A 16,002-nucleotide genomic window follows, 5' to 3' on the forward strand; every position below is an offset into this window, starting at 1 on the left:
ATGTTATAAATGTTATATTTCCAGGCTTATTTAGATTTAATTTTTTTGTCGCGGACTTCTGTGAATAACACACATATACATAAGAGCAATCACTGGCAGTCAGATTCATATTGTAGCGGTGAGAGATTGCCCAACTTTTTGTAATTGTAATAATTTACCCCAGATTTTGTCATGGATTATACCTTGATCAATTACAACATGACATTGAAATATAAGCAAAGCCAATAATTACTGTATGTGCTGTATTTCTTACATATTGACGTTTGGGATTTTTAGCAATTGCTCAATTGAAACGGTCACACGCCCCTTGAAGGTTGATCTCTGGTTTGATGAATATAATTTCATGATGTGTTTTGCTTATTTCCTTTAAACAACAAAACAGCTACCGTATTTCCTGCTTAACAGGTCTACCTAGCAAATGAGACGATGATTTTTAACACCCAAAAAGAGGGTGTTTACATATAGCCCTGCAATAAGAAGGGTAGCAAAATTGCTTCTCTGTTGGTCATTTTAGCATTAAAATGCATGGCGCGCTCAGGTCATGTTTGTATTCTTAACAATAAAGTGGCAATTTTAGCATTAAAAAGGCATAGGTGGTCATTTTGAACAGTCGGCCAGCTTTATCCAACATTAGGGTGAGCCAAGGGTTCAACTTTGGGGCTATAATCAAACAGTTTAGAACTTGATTTGAATAAGTCCATCACGCCGACCTGATAACAACTTAGCTAGAACTATATAATTATTTAAAGATATAATGACTATAACTTCAAAAAACTGGTGCCAAACCATCTCACATAACATTCCAACAATTCTGAATTTTTCCAACAATCCAGGGCAATCCAAACATGCGGCAGTGTGACACATGGTTTTAATTGTTAGGAATATGCTTGCCATTGCACCCTTGCTAACCCTCTGAGAATTTGCTGGTTAGAATCTTGTCGGTGATAATTATTTTTGATAGGAGACATTGCCGTAGTGTGGTTCAATTCAACTGACTGGGTACATCTTCCTCCATCATCAAGTCCATGCATTTGATAAAAATAACTACCAGTAACTCAAGGTTTGGAAGTCCCATACTTGGTAGCTGGACGAGAGGCTGTGGTACGCCATATGCTTGCGCTGTCTAATCAACTTTCCTCTCCTTTGGGATAATTATGTAAATACCATCCTACTTATGCAGCTTACTTTTCACATTATTTCCACATTCAATTTCCACATGAAAACAAAGCATTATAGTGATCGTAATCTCACGTTAAAAGCTTCAAAACTTGGAAAGACTATAATCATCTTGGCTTGACACAGTTTGCACATTTTCTTACTCCCGCAAGCGTTTTCCTTTGTATTGATTATGACTATGATAGAGATCTTTAGCATGTGGCAAAAACGTTGTAACGTCCTTCAAGATAGGCTATGCTTTTAATGAAATTTGTACGATTTGTACAAATTTGTACGATACGATTGTAAATTATCTACATAAAAGAGGATATCATGCCTCTGCACAAATAAGAGAATGTATTCAAATTTAGACAATATTAAATTTTGGGAGTGAGGTGGATTGAAGCCTCTATTCATATTTTAGGCTAATAGCTAGCTAATATTAGAGTTCTTTGAATTATTTATTTGAACAAATAGTCAAACTACCTATAAATTCAAAATAATTAATTGGTTGTAAACATTACATAGTAATCAAACTCTGTAAAATATTTATTTTGACCACCATTTCCTTTTTTGCCATTTTGATTACCTTTTTGATATTGAAGTTCACTCATTTCTGAAATGCTATTCATATAAACAGCATTTGCAGCATAATTAGGTCATTACTTCAGTGATTTAGGATAGGATAGGATTTACATATTTATCCCGGGGAAGAGGAAAGCCGATAAGACGGCTTATCCATATGGCGAACCACGGCCTCTCATCCGGTTACCATTCCAAGTCGGGTATGGGATTAGTTATATTGTTTGTTTTCGGAAGCATGGACTTGGTAGTGGAGGAAGCCGTAACCGACCAGTGGTTACGTGAACCACCCAACGACGGCGAAGAGTCCAGCAATCCTCTCGCACATAACCATCCCTGCATGGGATTCGAACATGCGATTTCTATGTATAGAGACTTGTATAGTCTATTTTTAAATAGGTAATTGAAGTGTATAATTATGAAAGAGATTTTAGACCGGAAAACAAGTGTTAGTGGCCTAACATGGAATATAAAATATACCAGTAATGATTTTGATTTAGAACTGAAATAATTTATTATAAATTTAATAAAATCTGTACAATAATAAGGAGAATATAGAACTTCAATCTATCCTTAATATAAATTGATTTTCCTATGCAAAGTGATAATTCAATTTTTATTTTTCATTTTAAAGGCGAAACTTCATCTAGAACTACTGATGGAAAGAGGAGAAGAACTTCAGATGGAGATTCTGGTCCAAGGTCAGATAAAATGAGAACATAACCAAAAAATAATGATCTTGAAAATATTTGTTCCATATGATTACTGTATTCTTACCACTAACACCTGTTCTTTGTCTGACTGAATTTGTCCATGGAACAAGTTTCATTTCAACAGATCATAGATTTGTTCATAGCTTTGTTCATACCAACGTCTAAGTCTAAATGTACATTCGTCATTATTAACATACAATATCCCCATAAAATCTTATTGTTGGAAGATTTTGACCAGAAAATCCAAAAGCAGCTACACAAATTACATCGTGAAAAACATTTTGCTCATAATTTTTATGTCACCCTAATTGAAATGATAATTAGGATTGAATTTTCAGCACATACAAAGACTAGGATCTGAGATTCTTAGTCTGAACCTCATTATGGCAGTAAAAGTATCTTGTTCTTAGGCACTGCTCGGTTAATCTACTCATAAATTCCTAGTGGATTTCCATATCTTAGCCTGATAGACAAATCCGATTTTTCAACCAATATTTTAGGCTTTGAAATCCCGTTAACCAATTTTGAGTGATTTTAAGTGATAAACGTGACAATCTTTGTCAACAAAATGAAATCCAGCCAAGAAAATTTACTTTGTTTTCTTATGTACATAAACTTTGTTTTTAGAAGCAAAATCGCCACAACTGACGTAGAAGAAATTCAACAAGAAGATATACTGTCTCGATATGGTAAGTCTGCCACATGTCCATAAACTTAAATATTATGAGCAATATGGTTCTTGTAATATGTGTGTGATTGCGTTTAATTAAGTATAACAGGGTGGTCCAAACACTGTTTTGACACATTTCGTGCGTCCCCAGTACAATTTCAGTGATTAAAACATCAGCAGATGTTTGTATTTGGGTGAGCGAACACGTACTACTTCTTTTATCAATACATTCCCACCTAAAATCTGTACGCTTCAAACCTTACTTGAGGTTTTGTCCGCTTCCCCGATTCTATAATCAGTTTTATACATTTTGTTTATATCAATTATTTTATCGTCAATTGCTGATTATGGAGTCGAAATAAACTTATACTTATATTTGTTGGCAGAACATTTTTTAGCTTTAAGCTATTCCACCCGGGATTGGGATCCCAAGATTTGAACCCTTTTCATAATCACGATGTTGGTAATGATATTTGAATGTTTAAACATCAAGCCGGTGTCGATATGGACATTCTGTGATCGGTACTATCACATGTCGAGAGGCCATTACCGATACGGGATGGTGGAGTCAAGAGAAATGAATTGTTTTGGTTGTTCCCATTTTGAAGGAACTGAAGTGAAACTAAACGCTTTATATATCTTGCTTCAAATTAAAAACACCACTCATGCAACATAACAATGAGCTAATTAGAATGGTAAATTATCACTCTTTAACATATTTAACGAAAGTAAAGTCTCAGTATTTCATCAATTTTGAGTTTTCCCTGACTTGGGACCCCCGAGGCCTCTTTAAAAAAATTTGCGGCCCCTTCAACTTTGCAATCTTGGACCATCCTGAAGAACAAAATCAAGCATAAATGTAAACGAAGTTAATTCTTTAAACATGTAAAACTTGACATACCGTATATTATGATTTTAGAGTGTAACTTATGCAATATGAAACTAATGATTTATGGAAAATTAAGGAATCTAGAACAGAATTATTGCAATAGAAGGTTATATATATATTTATGCTTCATAAAAATGCTTCTTTGAAGCATATGGTTCCAATTCATGTATAGTGAAATGCTTATAATTTTAGATTAACATTTGCTATGTAGAGATGTTGGTGATTTAGGAAGGGGCACAATCATTCAGTTTGTCATAAACCTACCTTTGAGCTAGGAGGTGTTTATTTTGTAGTAACATACATATTTGGGTTATATTGAGTATTGTAAGTCAGCCACCATTTTCATATGATAAGGCATATTTAAAGATATGGATAAGGGTCAGTATAAAGATTCCGAGCACCACTGAAAGCTGGATTTAGCAGCTGCCAAAAAATAAAATACTGAAATCTCAATAGAAGGAAAAAATATTTTCTTTTGACTGTAATGTGAACTATCACACACATTATAATTTATCTCAAAGGCAATTGTGACCCATCTTTTTATTTTATTTTTCAAATATGAACTGCCATGAGAATACCAGTTCTAATACAATATTATGAATTCTGCTATGCTTTACTTTTAAATGAATACAAAAATCAGATCAAATACATTTGTATTCCTGAATATTGATTGAACATTCCTCAATTATAATCTTGCACTAATGAATTTGGCCAGTGTATTTTTTGAGATGAAAATTTGAATCAGAGCTGACGTTGGTTTTAGGAAATATGCTCAAAGAATAGCATGCGTAATGTCACATTAACTCAAACTTTCATGAAAAATCAAAACTATTATCAATTATTATTATCGCATATCTCATTTATGTAACTTGAGCCCTATATTTACTAAATCATAAATTTATTTTAGCTTTGCCACAAATTGAAAATGTTTCCTCTCAAAGAAGCGGATCAGACATTCTTTTGACTTGGGATGAAGTATCCGACAGCAACATTCTATACAACATAGAAATCTTCTGTGATGATGTGAAACTTGGAGAGACTCACACTACAGATGTTGCTCAGTACAGAATGAAGTCACCTATTCTTGGTAAAACATATTGTTTCCAAGTCTGGACCAAGGATGAATGGGGTAACATTGGAATCAAGACACAGTCAAAGAATGTTATTAAAGGTATATTTCCAGGATTACGTGGATTTTAATTTTTTTGCCATGGATTTCTGTGAATACACACATAAGTGTACACAAGTGTAAATTTTGATCAACTACGGCATGATATTGAAATAAAAGCAAAGCCAGTAATTATTTACTATCTGCTCTATATGCACTACTCTATAGCAGGAGTTCCCAAACCGCGGCTCGATTACGGCCCGCCCATTGATTTAAGATGGCCTGCCGAACTTAAGTGAAACAGTTTAATCTTAAATAAATTCTAATACATTTAACACTTTACCGGTAACACAGTTTAAGCATGAGTATATTCGTAACAATTCAAAATATTGGTGTCTTATTTATACCTACCGGTATAAGGATTACATATGGTAGTAATTTAGTTTTCAGTCCTTCCATTAATAAATCTTTAAGATGTCAAAAAACGAAAACTAGACACCGAAAACAGACGTTTTATGAAAAAATGGAGCGTTCTTGTTTCTTTATCAAAAAGAATCAAACTTCAGTCAAAGAGACATGTTCAAAAATATGTCAAATGAAAGTAAAGGGAATCCACTTGAACTTATTGATTTACAAGAAGATTTAGCTGCAAAAAAATTTAATAATGACAGATTTTTATCAAAGCTTGAGTGGTGAAAAATCTCCCAATTCGATGTCACATGCCAAAAGAATGGCTTGCTAGTTTGGATACACATACATCTATGAGCAAAAATTTTCAGTCATGAACCTTATCAAATCAAAACTTCAGTCCAAACTGACAGATATTCTCTTGGATGCGCAGTTGCGAATACAATGTATTAAATTGGAGCCATTTTTTGAAAATTTTATTTGGAGCAAACCCCAATTACATGATATACAGAAAATACACAACTAAATTACTTTGGCATTTTGTTTTTTATATTTATATATAATTGGTTGTTTTTGTGTAACAAAACTAACCATAAGTCTTACATATGAGGCCGAATGCCAGATGACCAGGTAACCTCATTAGTCGCTATCAGTTGAAAATCCCTTGTTGAAAGTCGTGCGTGTTAATCCTTGGCTATTCTATCACCTATTTATTATAATTATTTATCGATCTTGATCAGTAAGTATGTTGATAGGTATTTGCCTGTTTGTCTGTTAGACACTTTGGTATGTTACGTGATATCTCACGAAAGCGAGATTGAATCTGCTCCAAATTTTGCATGTGCATTCACCATAAGCTTATTGATTTTGGATGAATTATGACGTATAAATAACAAGTTATTAATCAAATCAAATTATTTTCAAATTTTGGCCCGAGTTCAGTCAAGTTAGGGAACCACTGCACTATAGCAAAGCTAGACAATATGTTGATAGCGATCGACCGGTGGGAACTCAAATGGAACTCAAAAAATCCTAATTTTGTATCTATCTAATTAAAAATGCACCCACAAAGTCAAGCTTATTGGCAGCGTACCCATTGCTTACCCAATTTATCACACCCTTTGGGGCCTAGGGCAGTGGTTCTCAAACTTCTTGGTATTGTGACGCCCTTCAAAAAATATGTTCAAGTTGAGACTCCCAGTGAAAAACGTCTCTATACCTCTCGATAAAAGATCTCTTTTGCAATGAATTTTATTTAAATTATGCCTGAAAACTGCCGCGGTGTCAATATTGAGTATCCATTTGAGTCCACACGCAGATGAAGTGTTGCGTTGGTCAACAACGCTCAATATGTCCATCTTCATGAAAGGATTGGAAATGAATGACATGCATAACTCAAGCCTACCTAATGTGTGTGATTTCATAATTGGGACAGTATCGAATGACCCGTGACATTAGGGAGGTCTCATATCTAGTTTTCAAGTGGGATTCAAACGATAATAAGGACAATTTAGACTTTTTCCATGCATCGCTGGTACAATTCCGCAAAAGAGGAAAAGTTTTGCGACGCCCCACAAAAATTGAAACGATGCACTTGGGCGTTGCAACGCCCACTTTGAGAACCACTGGCCTAGGGGCATGAAATTCGATATGTGTAATCTGCAATGCCAACACAGTCAAGTGAAACACTTTAATGACCAGTCCAATACACCGCCCTGATAACAACTTAGTTAGAACTATATAAGTATTCAATGATATCATAACTATATTTTCAAAACCAATTTCTGTTCTCGACTTCAGTTTGAAAGAAAGCACCATGACATTAAATGATCAAGATTGATATAGTTCAGTAGCATGCTTACTGAATTGAATAAAAAAGTTTAATGATACTGTTTATTTATAAATTAAAATATAACGTTGTATGAGACTTTTTGTGCTTAGTTGTTAACAGTATTATTTAAACTGTTTTTCAGTCAAAAACATTGGAGTTGAAGGAGATACAGTAAATCTTAACGAATGCAAAGTTACTTTTCTGGATGGAACATTCAATGAACAAACAAAGGTCTGGATGTCAGTTAGAGTGGACAATTCAATATGCCCACCACAATATCACGCAATCACGCCAGCTCTTGATATCAGTGCAGAATCAATATTACGCAAAAATGCAATAGTACAAATGAAGTCATGGCATGTCGAGCTGAAGAAAGAGAACGTTGACATACTTCACTTTTTCAATAACACTGACTGGAACATTATTGAACCTGATCTAGTCATGTATGATGGAACAATAGAATTTCGCTGTCAAGAGTTCAGTCCAGTAATTGCCGTTGTCAACGCTATTAAACGATGGTTGTATGGTCCTCCTCCCCCAGTTCTCATAGAAAACTTTCTTTATATCATGGGTCAAAATCGAATCTGCATCACATTTTTTAATGCAATTGAATCTGTTGAAAGAAGCATAATTACATATTATCAAACTCGAGACGCACAACCGGTACCAACAAGATTCAACCAAGTAATTTTAAGGCATGGAGATAAAATTCATGTCAAACTACGAATCGAAGGAGAGCCTGAAGACTTGCAGTTTAATGAACCTAATGGCTACAAATTATCTGCCGATGATGACTTTCTAATGGCACACAGACATGACTTCGAGTTTAAACTTCTCCCAAACTTACAGCAATATCCTGAAATTGTCATCAAATGCGAAATTGAGAAAAATGAAGATGAAAATAATAGAAAAGTAATTGAATTTACTTTCCCACTAAAACCTCCAGGTGAGTGGGAATGTAACTGTTGTTTTGCTCTGAATGATGCCCCGAGTGAGCTAGCTTCATTCCAAAGTAAAAGATAAATATCAAATAGTTTTAGTTGTGTTCGTTTGTCAAAATTTAGATTGATCTGAATGCACATACGTTACATGCATGATTGGCCAGTCTTGAAAATTTCATCATTTGAATATGTAAACCCAACTGACGTAGTACTAAGGAATGTCATATGTTATCTGCGCATTGTCTTGTGAACCTACTCACCCCTATTTTTATTTACTTGTACGTTTTATTTACATTTGATACATCATACTTCTATTGATATATAATTTTATAAGATCATATATCTTTAGTTTGATTATACTTGACCAAAGGCCATTGAAATAAATATTTTCTGCATTACACATCTTTTTATACTTATATTTATAGATCGCAGAGGACCTCCACCTATCAACCTTGTTAATCGCAGAGAATATCTAAATATCAACCTTGCTGGAGCAAATGTTGGGAATATGCATCTACCAGACAGAGGAAATCAGAACAATCAGCAAATAGTAAGACTTGATTAATATTTATTCTCAACTTTCTATAATTATTTTTTAAAGTATTCACTATGTACCTTACAATAAGTAATAGACAGTTGTAGGTTCGGTGGTGTGGTGTATTGTGCTAAGTGTTATGAATACACTCGCTACCACACCCCTGATTACCCTGCGTGGGTTTGCAGGTGCGTTTCCTGTGGGTGAAAATTATGTGCGAGAGGATTGATAGAATCTTTTGCGATGTAGGGTGGTTCACGTAAACGCTGGTTGGGTATAGCTTCCTCCACCATCAAGTCCATGCACTCAGAATAATTGGCTAACCGGATGAGAAGCCGTGGTTCACTATATGATAATGCTGTCTTATCGTCTTACCTGTCTTCCGAGATAAATATGTAAATCCTGTCCTATTTTATGTTAATACTGAGCCCCAAAATGTGATGTTACAATGCATATTAAAACTTTGCTTTAGCAGGAAACCATTATCCCAATAGAAATATCATATGGGATTTTCTACCACTATCCCACATGGAATATTTAAACCCTAAAATTGAATAATATTAGTCTGCATTTTGACAAGAGGTAATAAAGGTAAAAATGTGCCAGATAGTAAAAAATGAAATTCTTTTAAAGGGGCAAAATGAACAAGAAGAAGTTGGTGCAGTAGGTGGCAACCAAGCAATAGAACCACAACAGAATGAACCATTACAACAACATGAAGGTGATGACGGTACGTGAAATACCAGTAATAAAAGCATTCGTTCGACTTCGCAAACTTGATTTCTTGCATTTTATATTCCTAATAAGTCTTTTATATTCCAAAATATTTCTTGGAGGCATATTAGGCAAAACAATAACTCATTTACGTTTTCTGAATTTCTATTTTCGTTGTACGTGGTCTTTACATATTTGTGGACGATCAATTACCCCTGAAATATTAATATGTTTGCAGGAATTTAACCTGGTCTTTCTGCAAGTTTATTTTTAACAAACGATATTCACGATTTGTGATTGTTTTTTGTTTAATGCCTTATTCAAATATCACATAAAAAATTGTTATGATATCCTCCACTGAGGACAGTTTTCAGGGTCATCTTAATAAACTATTATTTTTCAGATTCCGATGATCTTGGCTGAAAACTACTTCAAAAGATTAAACGTTTCCCAGGCTGAACAAATCCTAAAGACATTGCTAAGATACGAATGTTTCATCAACATGTCGCATACTGTTACTGTCGTATATTCAACATTAAATTTCTCCAATAATCTCAGACTGAATGCCGAATGAGCCTGCGGTTCATACCTTAATGCTGCAACGTGTTATGCACATGTGGTAAAGGGATTGAATATTAACTCTTAAAGACTGTTCCCTGGATAGTCAATTGTTCAGTAATTGTAGAATTTAGGCAGAAATGTTCTATTTTTTTTGCGTGAAATCCTGACTTTGCATAGACTTGGATTGTGGAAACATAGTTAGGGCCGGTTTTAGGCTGATTTCTTTGATTTCATCAAATTGTGCCCGCTCTACTGGGGGTCTTTTTTCTGTATTATCAGATGTGCTACAAAAAATTAAAGTTTATCCGATTTGAACAAAAACTATACTAGTAGATAAATCTGAGTGAAATTAAAAAAACAATACCAATCTTGCAAAAAACGGTCAAGAAATAACAGAGATATCCGCATTTTAGTACCGCCCGTAAGGCCATTTTTCCTCCATAAGGTTAGCATTACGCTGACTCGAAAACTGAGACTGCGATAATGTCAGACAGCCAAATAACAAGTTGTGTCTCCACTATTTTTCAAGGTAATCGAATGAAATTTTGAACAAAAAGATGATGTGAAAAGAAAAACCTAGTAAATGAAGTCAACAAGTTCTGAATAAATTAGCTTTTCGAATGAATTATGTACGATAAAATCTACGAGTAGTTCACATGAACGCTGATTGGAAATGGCCTTCCCTGCTATACAGGTCCAGATATACGTGACATACCCGATTTAGTGCTCCTAATATCCCGCCGTATTCATTGAACAATTTATTTACCATTTAATTAATATCCTCGATATAAATGTTTACCGCATTTGCGGAAAAAATAATAAGGGCATCCACATTACCTTAAATTTATTTTATACCAAACATCTATAAATATTACTATAAAGAGTAGGGGCCCTGTCATCAGATTTCTAATTGGGCCCCACAGATCCTATCACCGGCCCTGAACATAGTAACGGACTCTTGGTCACCACTCTTCAGCAAAGATTTCAGTCATCCCTCTCAAGATTTGACCTCTTGAACATACAGGGGAAACCCTGGTAGCATGATATGTATCTGGGTAGCCAATAACCATGGCAGGATGAGTGTTTAGGGTAGCCATTACAATCTGTTAAAAAAAAACGTCATATTTAATAAATCAGAGCATTTTGTGAAATTCTACACAAAATCCTGATTTGTATGTTTCCTTGTTTTTCTAGTAATTTTTGATTATTTTTCCTTATTCTTTTTGAAAATTTCGTGCTGCATTAATGCTCTATTCTTTATTGTACTATTTTAGTTAACTGCAACAAACTCACTTTGAGCTTTTCCAGAACTTCAGTCCAATATATTTAATATGTGTATTGTGTTTATGTTGGCCAGATTTAGAAGTTAATATGTAGTTGGAATTTTTATAGTATGTCGACTTTCAATATTTGTGTCATGTTTTTCTCATGATTGACAACTGCTGTTCTCAATCTCGCTTCATTTGAATCGCCCTAATTATTTTTACTGTATATAGGTTCTCTTTGCAACTTTGTATATTTGCTTGATTTTAAAAAAAAAAAAAAAAGCCTCAAAAACTCAAAAAAAAAATATTAAAAAATAAAAAACGAAAAAAATACAAGTTTCTTACACATGAAATTTTACTCAGAAATTTATTTACTCTTTGAGAAAATTTTACTCAGAAATTCAATTACTCTATGAGCATAGTTACAAATGACCAATGAAGTGTCAAAACCTCACAAGACTATAAAGACTTCTAGTGTAGAATTACTCAATGCATAATTTTTTGTTTCATGCTTATGTATTGAAGTTTGTAGCATTATTACCGGTGCTCCAGAAATGTGTGTACCAATATGGGGGTAACTAATTTTATTTGCTTATTTTACTTACATCAAGTTGTGTAGAGGGGCTGAAACCTATGAGCAGGGGGGATGTTCACTTGGCCAATACAGACAGTCCCCGAACTCGTAATAGAAATAAAATAAGGAAAATTATAGCCTAACCTTCTTCGAGAGTACCGCATTTTTTTCATATTCAAATAGTTGACGGAATTGAAAAAATTTGTGTTTGAGAAATAATACCATCATTGAATTTTTATTGTTTTGTTATTCTTGACATGACTTTAAAAAGTTTTTATCACATCATTTTCTTAATCTAAGCAAAAATCATTGCATCATTTTTATATTAATTCATTGTTCGGTGCTCCCGAAGTATGCGAACCAAGATGGCGGACATCGGAACGTAACATGTGTAACAAGTTAGGGTCAGGCGATACTTTTTTTCCAATTTTCCTTATTTTAGTCCTATTATCAGTTCGAAGACTAGCCAAGAGCGTCCCGTTGTATTTATACCTAAAATTATGGCCTAACCCTAACCTAGTACACATATTACATTCCAATGTCCGCCATCTTGGTTCGCATACTTCGGGAGCCCCCATTGTTCAGTGCTCTGTATCAAAATTTGCAGCATTATTTTCTGTATATTTGAGATCTTTATGAGTAGCATTACATCATAGGAAGTCCCAAGTTTATAACATTCATGGTTTCCTGTGATTGCCATCACTTAGAAAAATCCTTTTTTTTCAATTATGTTTGTTGTCTCACTGATTTTAATTGACCATGAAATAAATATTACAACTGCAATTGTAAAAAATAGAAGACAAGGGACATGTATTAACCTAATAGTAACTCTTTTTAAATAACCAATGTTTAAATTTTTTATGTGAAATGCATTCTACCTTTTCCTCATATGTTTTTGTCAACTACTGATATCTACTAATTTTGTGTGTATTTCAAGAACATCTCTATAAAGTTTAGATATCACGACATGTTAGCAAACCCACAACGAGTTATGAATAAATGCTAAGCAGGTTTGGAATAAATAACTTTTAGAATAGGGTGATTGATTTTGAATCTTGCTCCATCTGGTGGTTCTGGTGGTTTTGTTCCCAACCAAAGAAAATTGGTAGCTGAGAACTTTACCGAAATCCAGCGTCACTTTTCCTCTAATCTATATATAAGTGATACATGTAGCATATTACAATGATCTGTTTTGTAGTGCTTATTATTGTAAATTTCTTTATTATGTAAATCAGCTTTTGACATTTTCATCCACTGCAATCAGCTTTTCTTGTTTATCGTGATTGAGAACACTGTACTGTTTCTGTATTAGAATGAAATAACAGTTGCATGAATAATTCAACTAATCCAACCCTACTGTATATAGCTTTTACTTATAACTCCACATATTTTCCTAACTTTTAAAATAGAAAAAAAAGTGAAAAATTACAAAACTGGAATAAAAAAAATTTTCATGTATTTCCTAAATATCAAAACATAAAAAAAAATGAAAAATAATAAAACAGAAATAAAAAAAAAATGTATGTATTCCCTAAATATCAAGATAGAATAAAAAAATCAAAAAGGTGAACGGTCAAGTGATCCTTCATATTCCCAGCCCTAAGAATTACATTTCTCTGGCACTCGAGAGGTGTGCGTATCAATAGGGAGGTAACTAATTTTGTTTGCCTACTTTACATCAATTTGTGTAAAACGACTGAAACCCATCGACAGGGTAATATCAACTTGGCTAACACAGACAGTCTTCGAACTCGTAATAAAACTAAAATATCGGTAAGGTAAATTGGAATAAAATTATGACCTAACCTGGTACACATACTACAGGAGTACTAAGAAGCTTATTGAGTAATAGACTTTATTTTGATTCTTTTGCTTTTCTTTCTTTTGTGAAATGAAATGTATATCGTACAATTCATACTTCAGGAGAAAACTCCATGTTATGTTTCGGTTCAATATACATCTTTTATACATTAAAGTATAATTTGATGAAGCTAAATATGCTGTTTGTCATCTACAGCTCATTATTGACAGCAATCTTTGGATGAGAAAAAACAATATAATATTTTCAACGCTAACAGATTGGTCGAGTGGATATAATCTCTCATCTTTTCCTTTTTCGAATTTTGAGTATGACATCGCAGATATAACGAGCTGTCCTAACTCCCAATCAGTCTTATTGTTTTTCCTGTTTGAAATGAATAGAATGGTAACTCGTGATATCAAGTCATTATTGAAATTGACTTTGATTCCTGTAATTAAATGCATTGACTTTTGCTTTATATGTTATTTTGATTATTGTGAGAGTGGAATATTTATTTCTAATAACTTTATGATACAAAATTAAATTAGCAACATGAAGCCCAGTATACCATTTGGCCTGTATAATCTATTAAGTCCCTCCAGTCAAAAAATGTTTGTTTTGATTATCTTTTAAATTCTGTGTGATCTTTTGTTTATTTGTAGTAACATCTGTATAATAAATGATCAGTGTGATAGACCGGGACTGAATTCAACTAGTAGGGTGGTTAATGGGATCGTCCCATAAACTACGACCATGCATCTCGAGAGTTTTACCGGTTGTCTATTTACATGGTCTGGTCTTTAGAAAGGAGCTATTAGAGTCATTTTCTTTTATTCACCCCTTTAAATATATGTGAAAGACGAATCCCAAGTCTTGTTAGGCATCCAACTTCGCATTATTGACTAGTGAACCAACACTTGAAATCAGTAATCATTAGTTTATTTTTCTAACATACATGAAATGCACCAATGCAGGGTTTCCCAAACTGGGGTCCGCTGACCCGTGGGGGTCCTTTGCATTTTTCGGTTGAGTGTCCATTGCTGTTAGAGAACAAGGCAAATAAAACTTCATTGCTTTTTGCAACGACTATTTTTTCAGCTCTTACCAATATGATGACAAAATACAGATCGAGACTTGCTGTAGAGTTCGACCTACAAGTTTGCTTGTCACAAATTGCCCCGAGAATTGATAAATTGTGCAGTGAAAAGTAACCTCATTCATCATATTAATGTCGTTTGTGTTGTAAATAAAATATTATCCTTCTTTGTTGTTAAGGAAAAGAAATTAATATGTCATAGGATGGGGTTCCATGAAAACTGGGGTTCACAAACAGGTGTCCGCCGCCCAAAAAGTTTGGGCAGCGTTGCACTAATGAATACAGAATTTTAGAAGCGGCGGGACTGATATTTTGGGGTCACGAAAACCAGGACTGGTGATGGATGGAGCAGCGACAGGAATTAATAATAACATAAAATAAGCAAAAGGAATAAAAGTCGAGGCGACCCGAATTTCCAGAAGATGCCCTGGAATTGAATATTCTGTGAGGTGGAGGACAAAGTAGGAAAAAAATTAGACTTGATGGTTTAGTTAACCGTGGGCGACCACCCTACGGCCTAGGTGCCATTCAACAATTCTCAGATATGAGTTTGTGATTGTGACTAGTCCATAACTATTAGTCATCAATAGGACACAAGAACTAGACACCGCAGTTCTACACGCCGTCTCGAAGAGCAAAAATTTTCGTGATATACACTAGGTGACAATAGAGAACATACGAGTCTATGACCTTTGAACGATTGACCCCTGACCGCAAGAACATTTTTCAGAATTTTAATTTGTATGATATTACTCGGGTATATACTTTTTATGCAGTACATTTAAAAACATGTAATACTGACCCTTAATTGGAATGTTACCTATCAAATTAACATTCTGGGAAAACTCAAGTATTATGTGCCAAGCCCAACTCTGCGGACTATTTACTTTGCTCTTTTTCAATCACATATCCAATACGCCTTAGCTGCATGGGGCTCCGCTACTCAAACTAGCTTGCGTAAATTAGAGATTTTACAAAATAGGGCTGTTAAAATTCTCTCCGGAGCACCAGTTCGTTCAAACATAAACACCCTATATCATAAAGCCAGGGTGCTAAAATTGTCTGACATCTTTAAATTAGAAATTTCTAAGATTATTCACCAGTTCCACAACAACCAATTGCCTGCAGCTTTCGCTGATTATTTCACTGTTCTCAGTAA

General features: G+C 34.2%; 1 protein-coding gene and 1 pseudogene across 2 annotated transcripts in view; one reads left to right on the forward strand and one right to left on the reverse strand.

Annotated features, from left to right (window-relative positions):
• LOC120330659 (uncharacterized) overlaps nucleotides 1-14,462 on the forward strand; it is a 313,252-nt gene extending 298,790 nt beyond the window's left edge. The window contains exons 7-13 of the mRNA XM_078114033.1: nucleotides 2,372-2,438; nucleotides 3,078-3,139; nucleotides 4,917-5,180; nucleotides 7,499-8,302; nucleotides 8,723-8,847; nucleotides 9,466-9,562; nucleotides 9,950-14,462. Of these exons, the coding sequence (XP_077970159.1) occupies nucleotides 2,372-2,438; nucleotides 3,078-3,139; nucleotides 4,917-5,180; nucleotides 7,499-8,302; nucleotides 8,723-8,847; nucleotides 9,466-9,562; nucleotides 9,950-9,969 (1,439 nt within the window). The 3' untranslated portion in view covers nucleotides 9,970-14,462. The remainder of the gene's footprint in view (nucleotides 1-2,371; nucleotides 2,439-3,077; nucleotides 3,140-4,916; nucleotides 5,181-7,498; nucleotides 8,303-8,722; nucleotides 8,848-9,465; nucleotides 9,563-9,949) is intronic.
• LOC144424596 (interleukin enhancer-binding factor 2 homolog) overlaps nucleotides 1-16,002 on the reverse strand; it is a 195,932-nt pseudogene that overhangs the window by 167,160 nt on the left and 12,770 nt on the right. The window lies entirely within an intron of this gene.

This window comes from Styela clava, chromosome 6 (assembly GCF_964204865.1).
Source record: "Styela clava chromosome 6, kaStyClav1.hap1.2, whole genome shotgun sequence".
Classification (NCBI taxonomy): Eukaryota; Metazoa; Chordata; class Ascidiacea; order Stolidobranchia; family Styelidae; genus Styela; species Styela clava.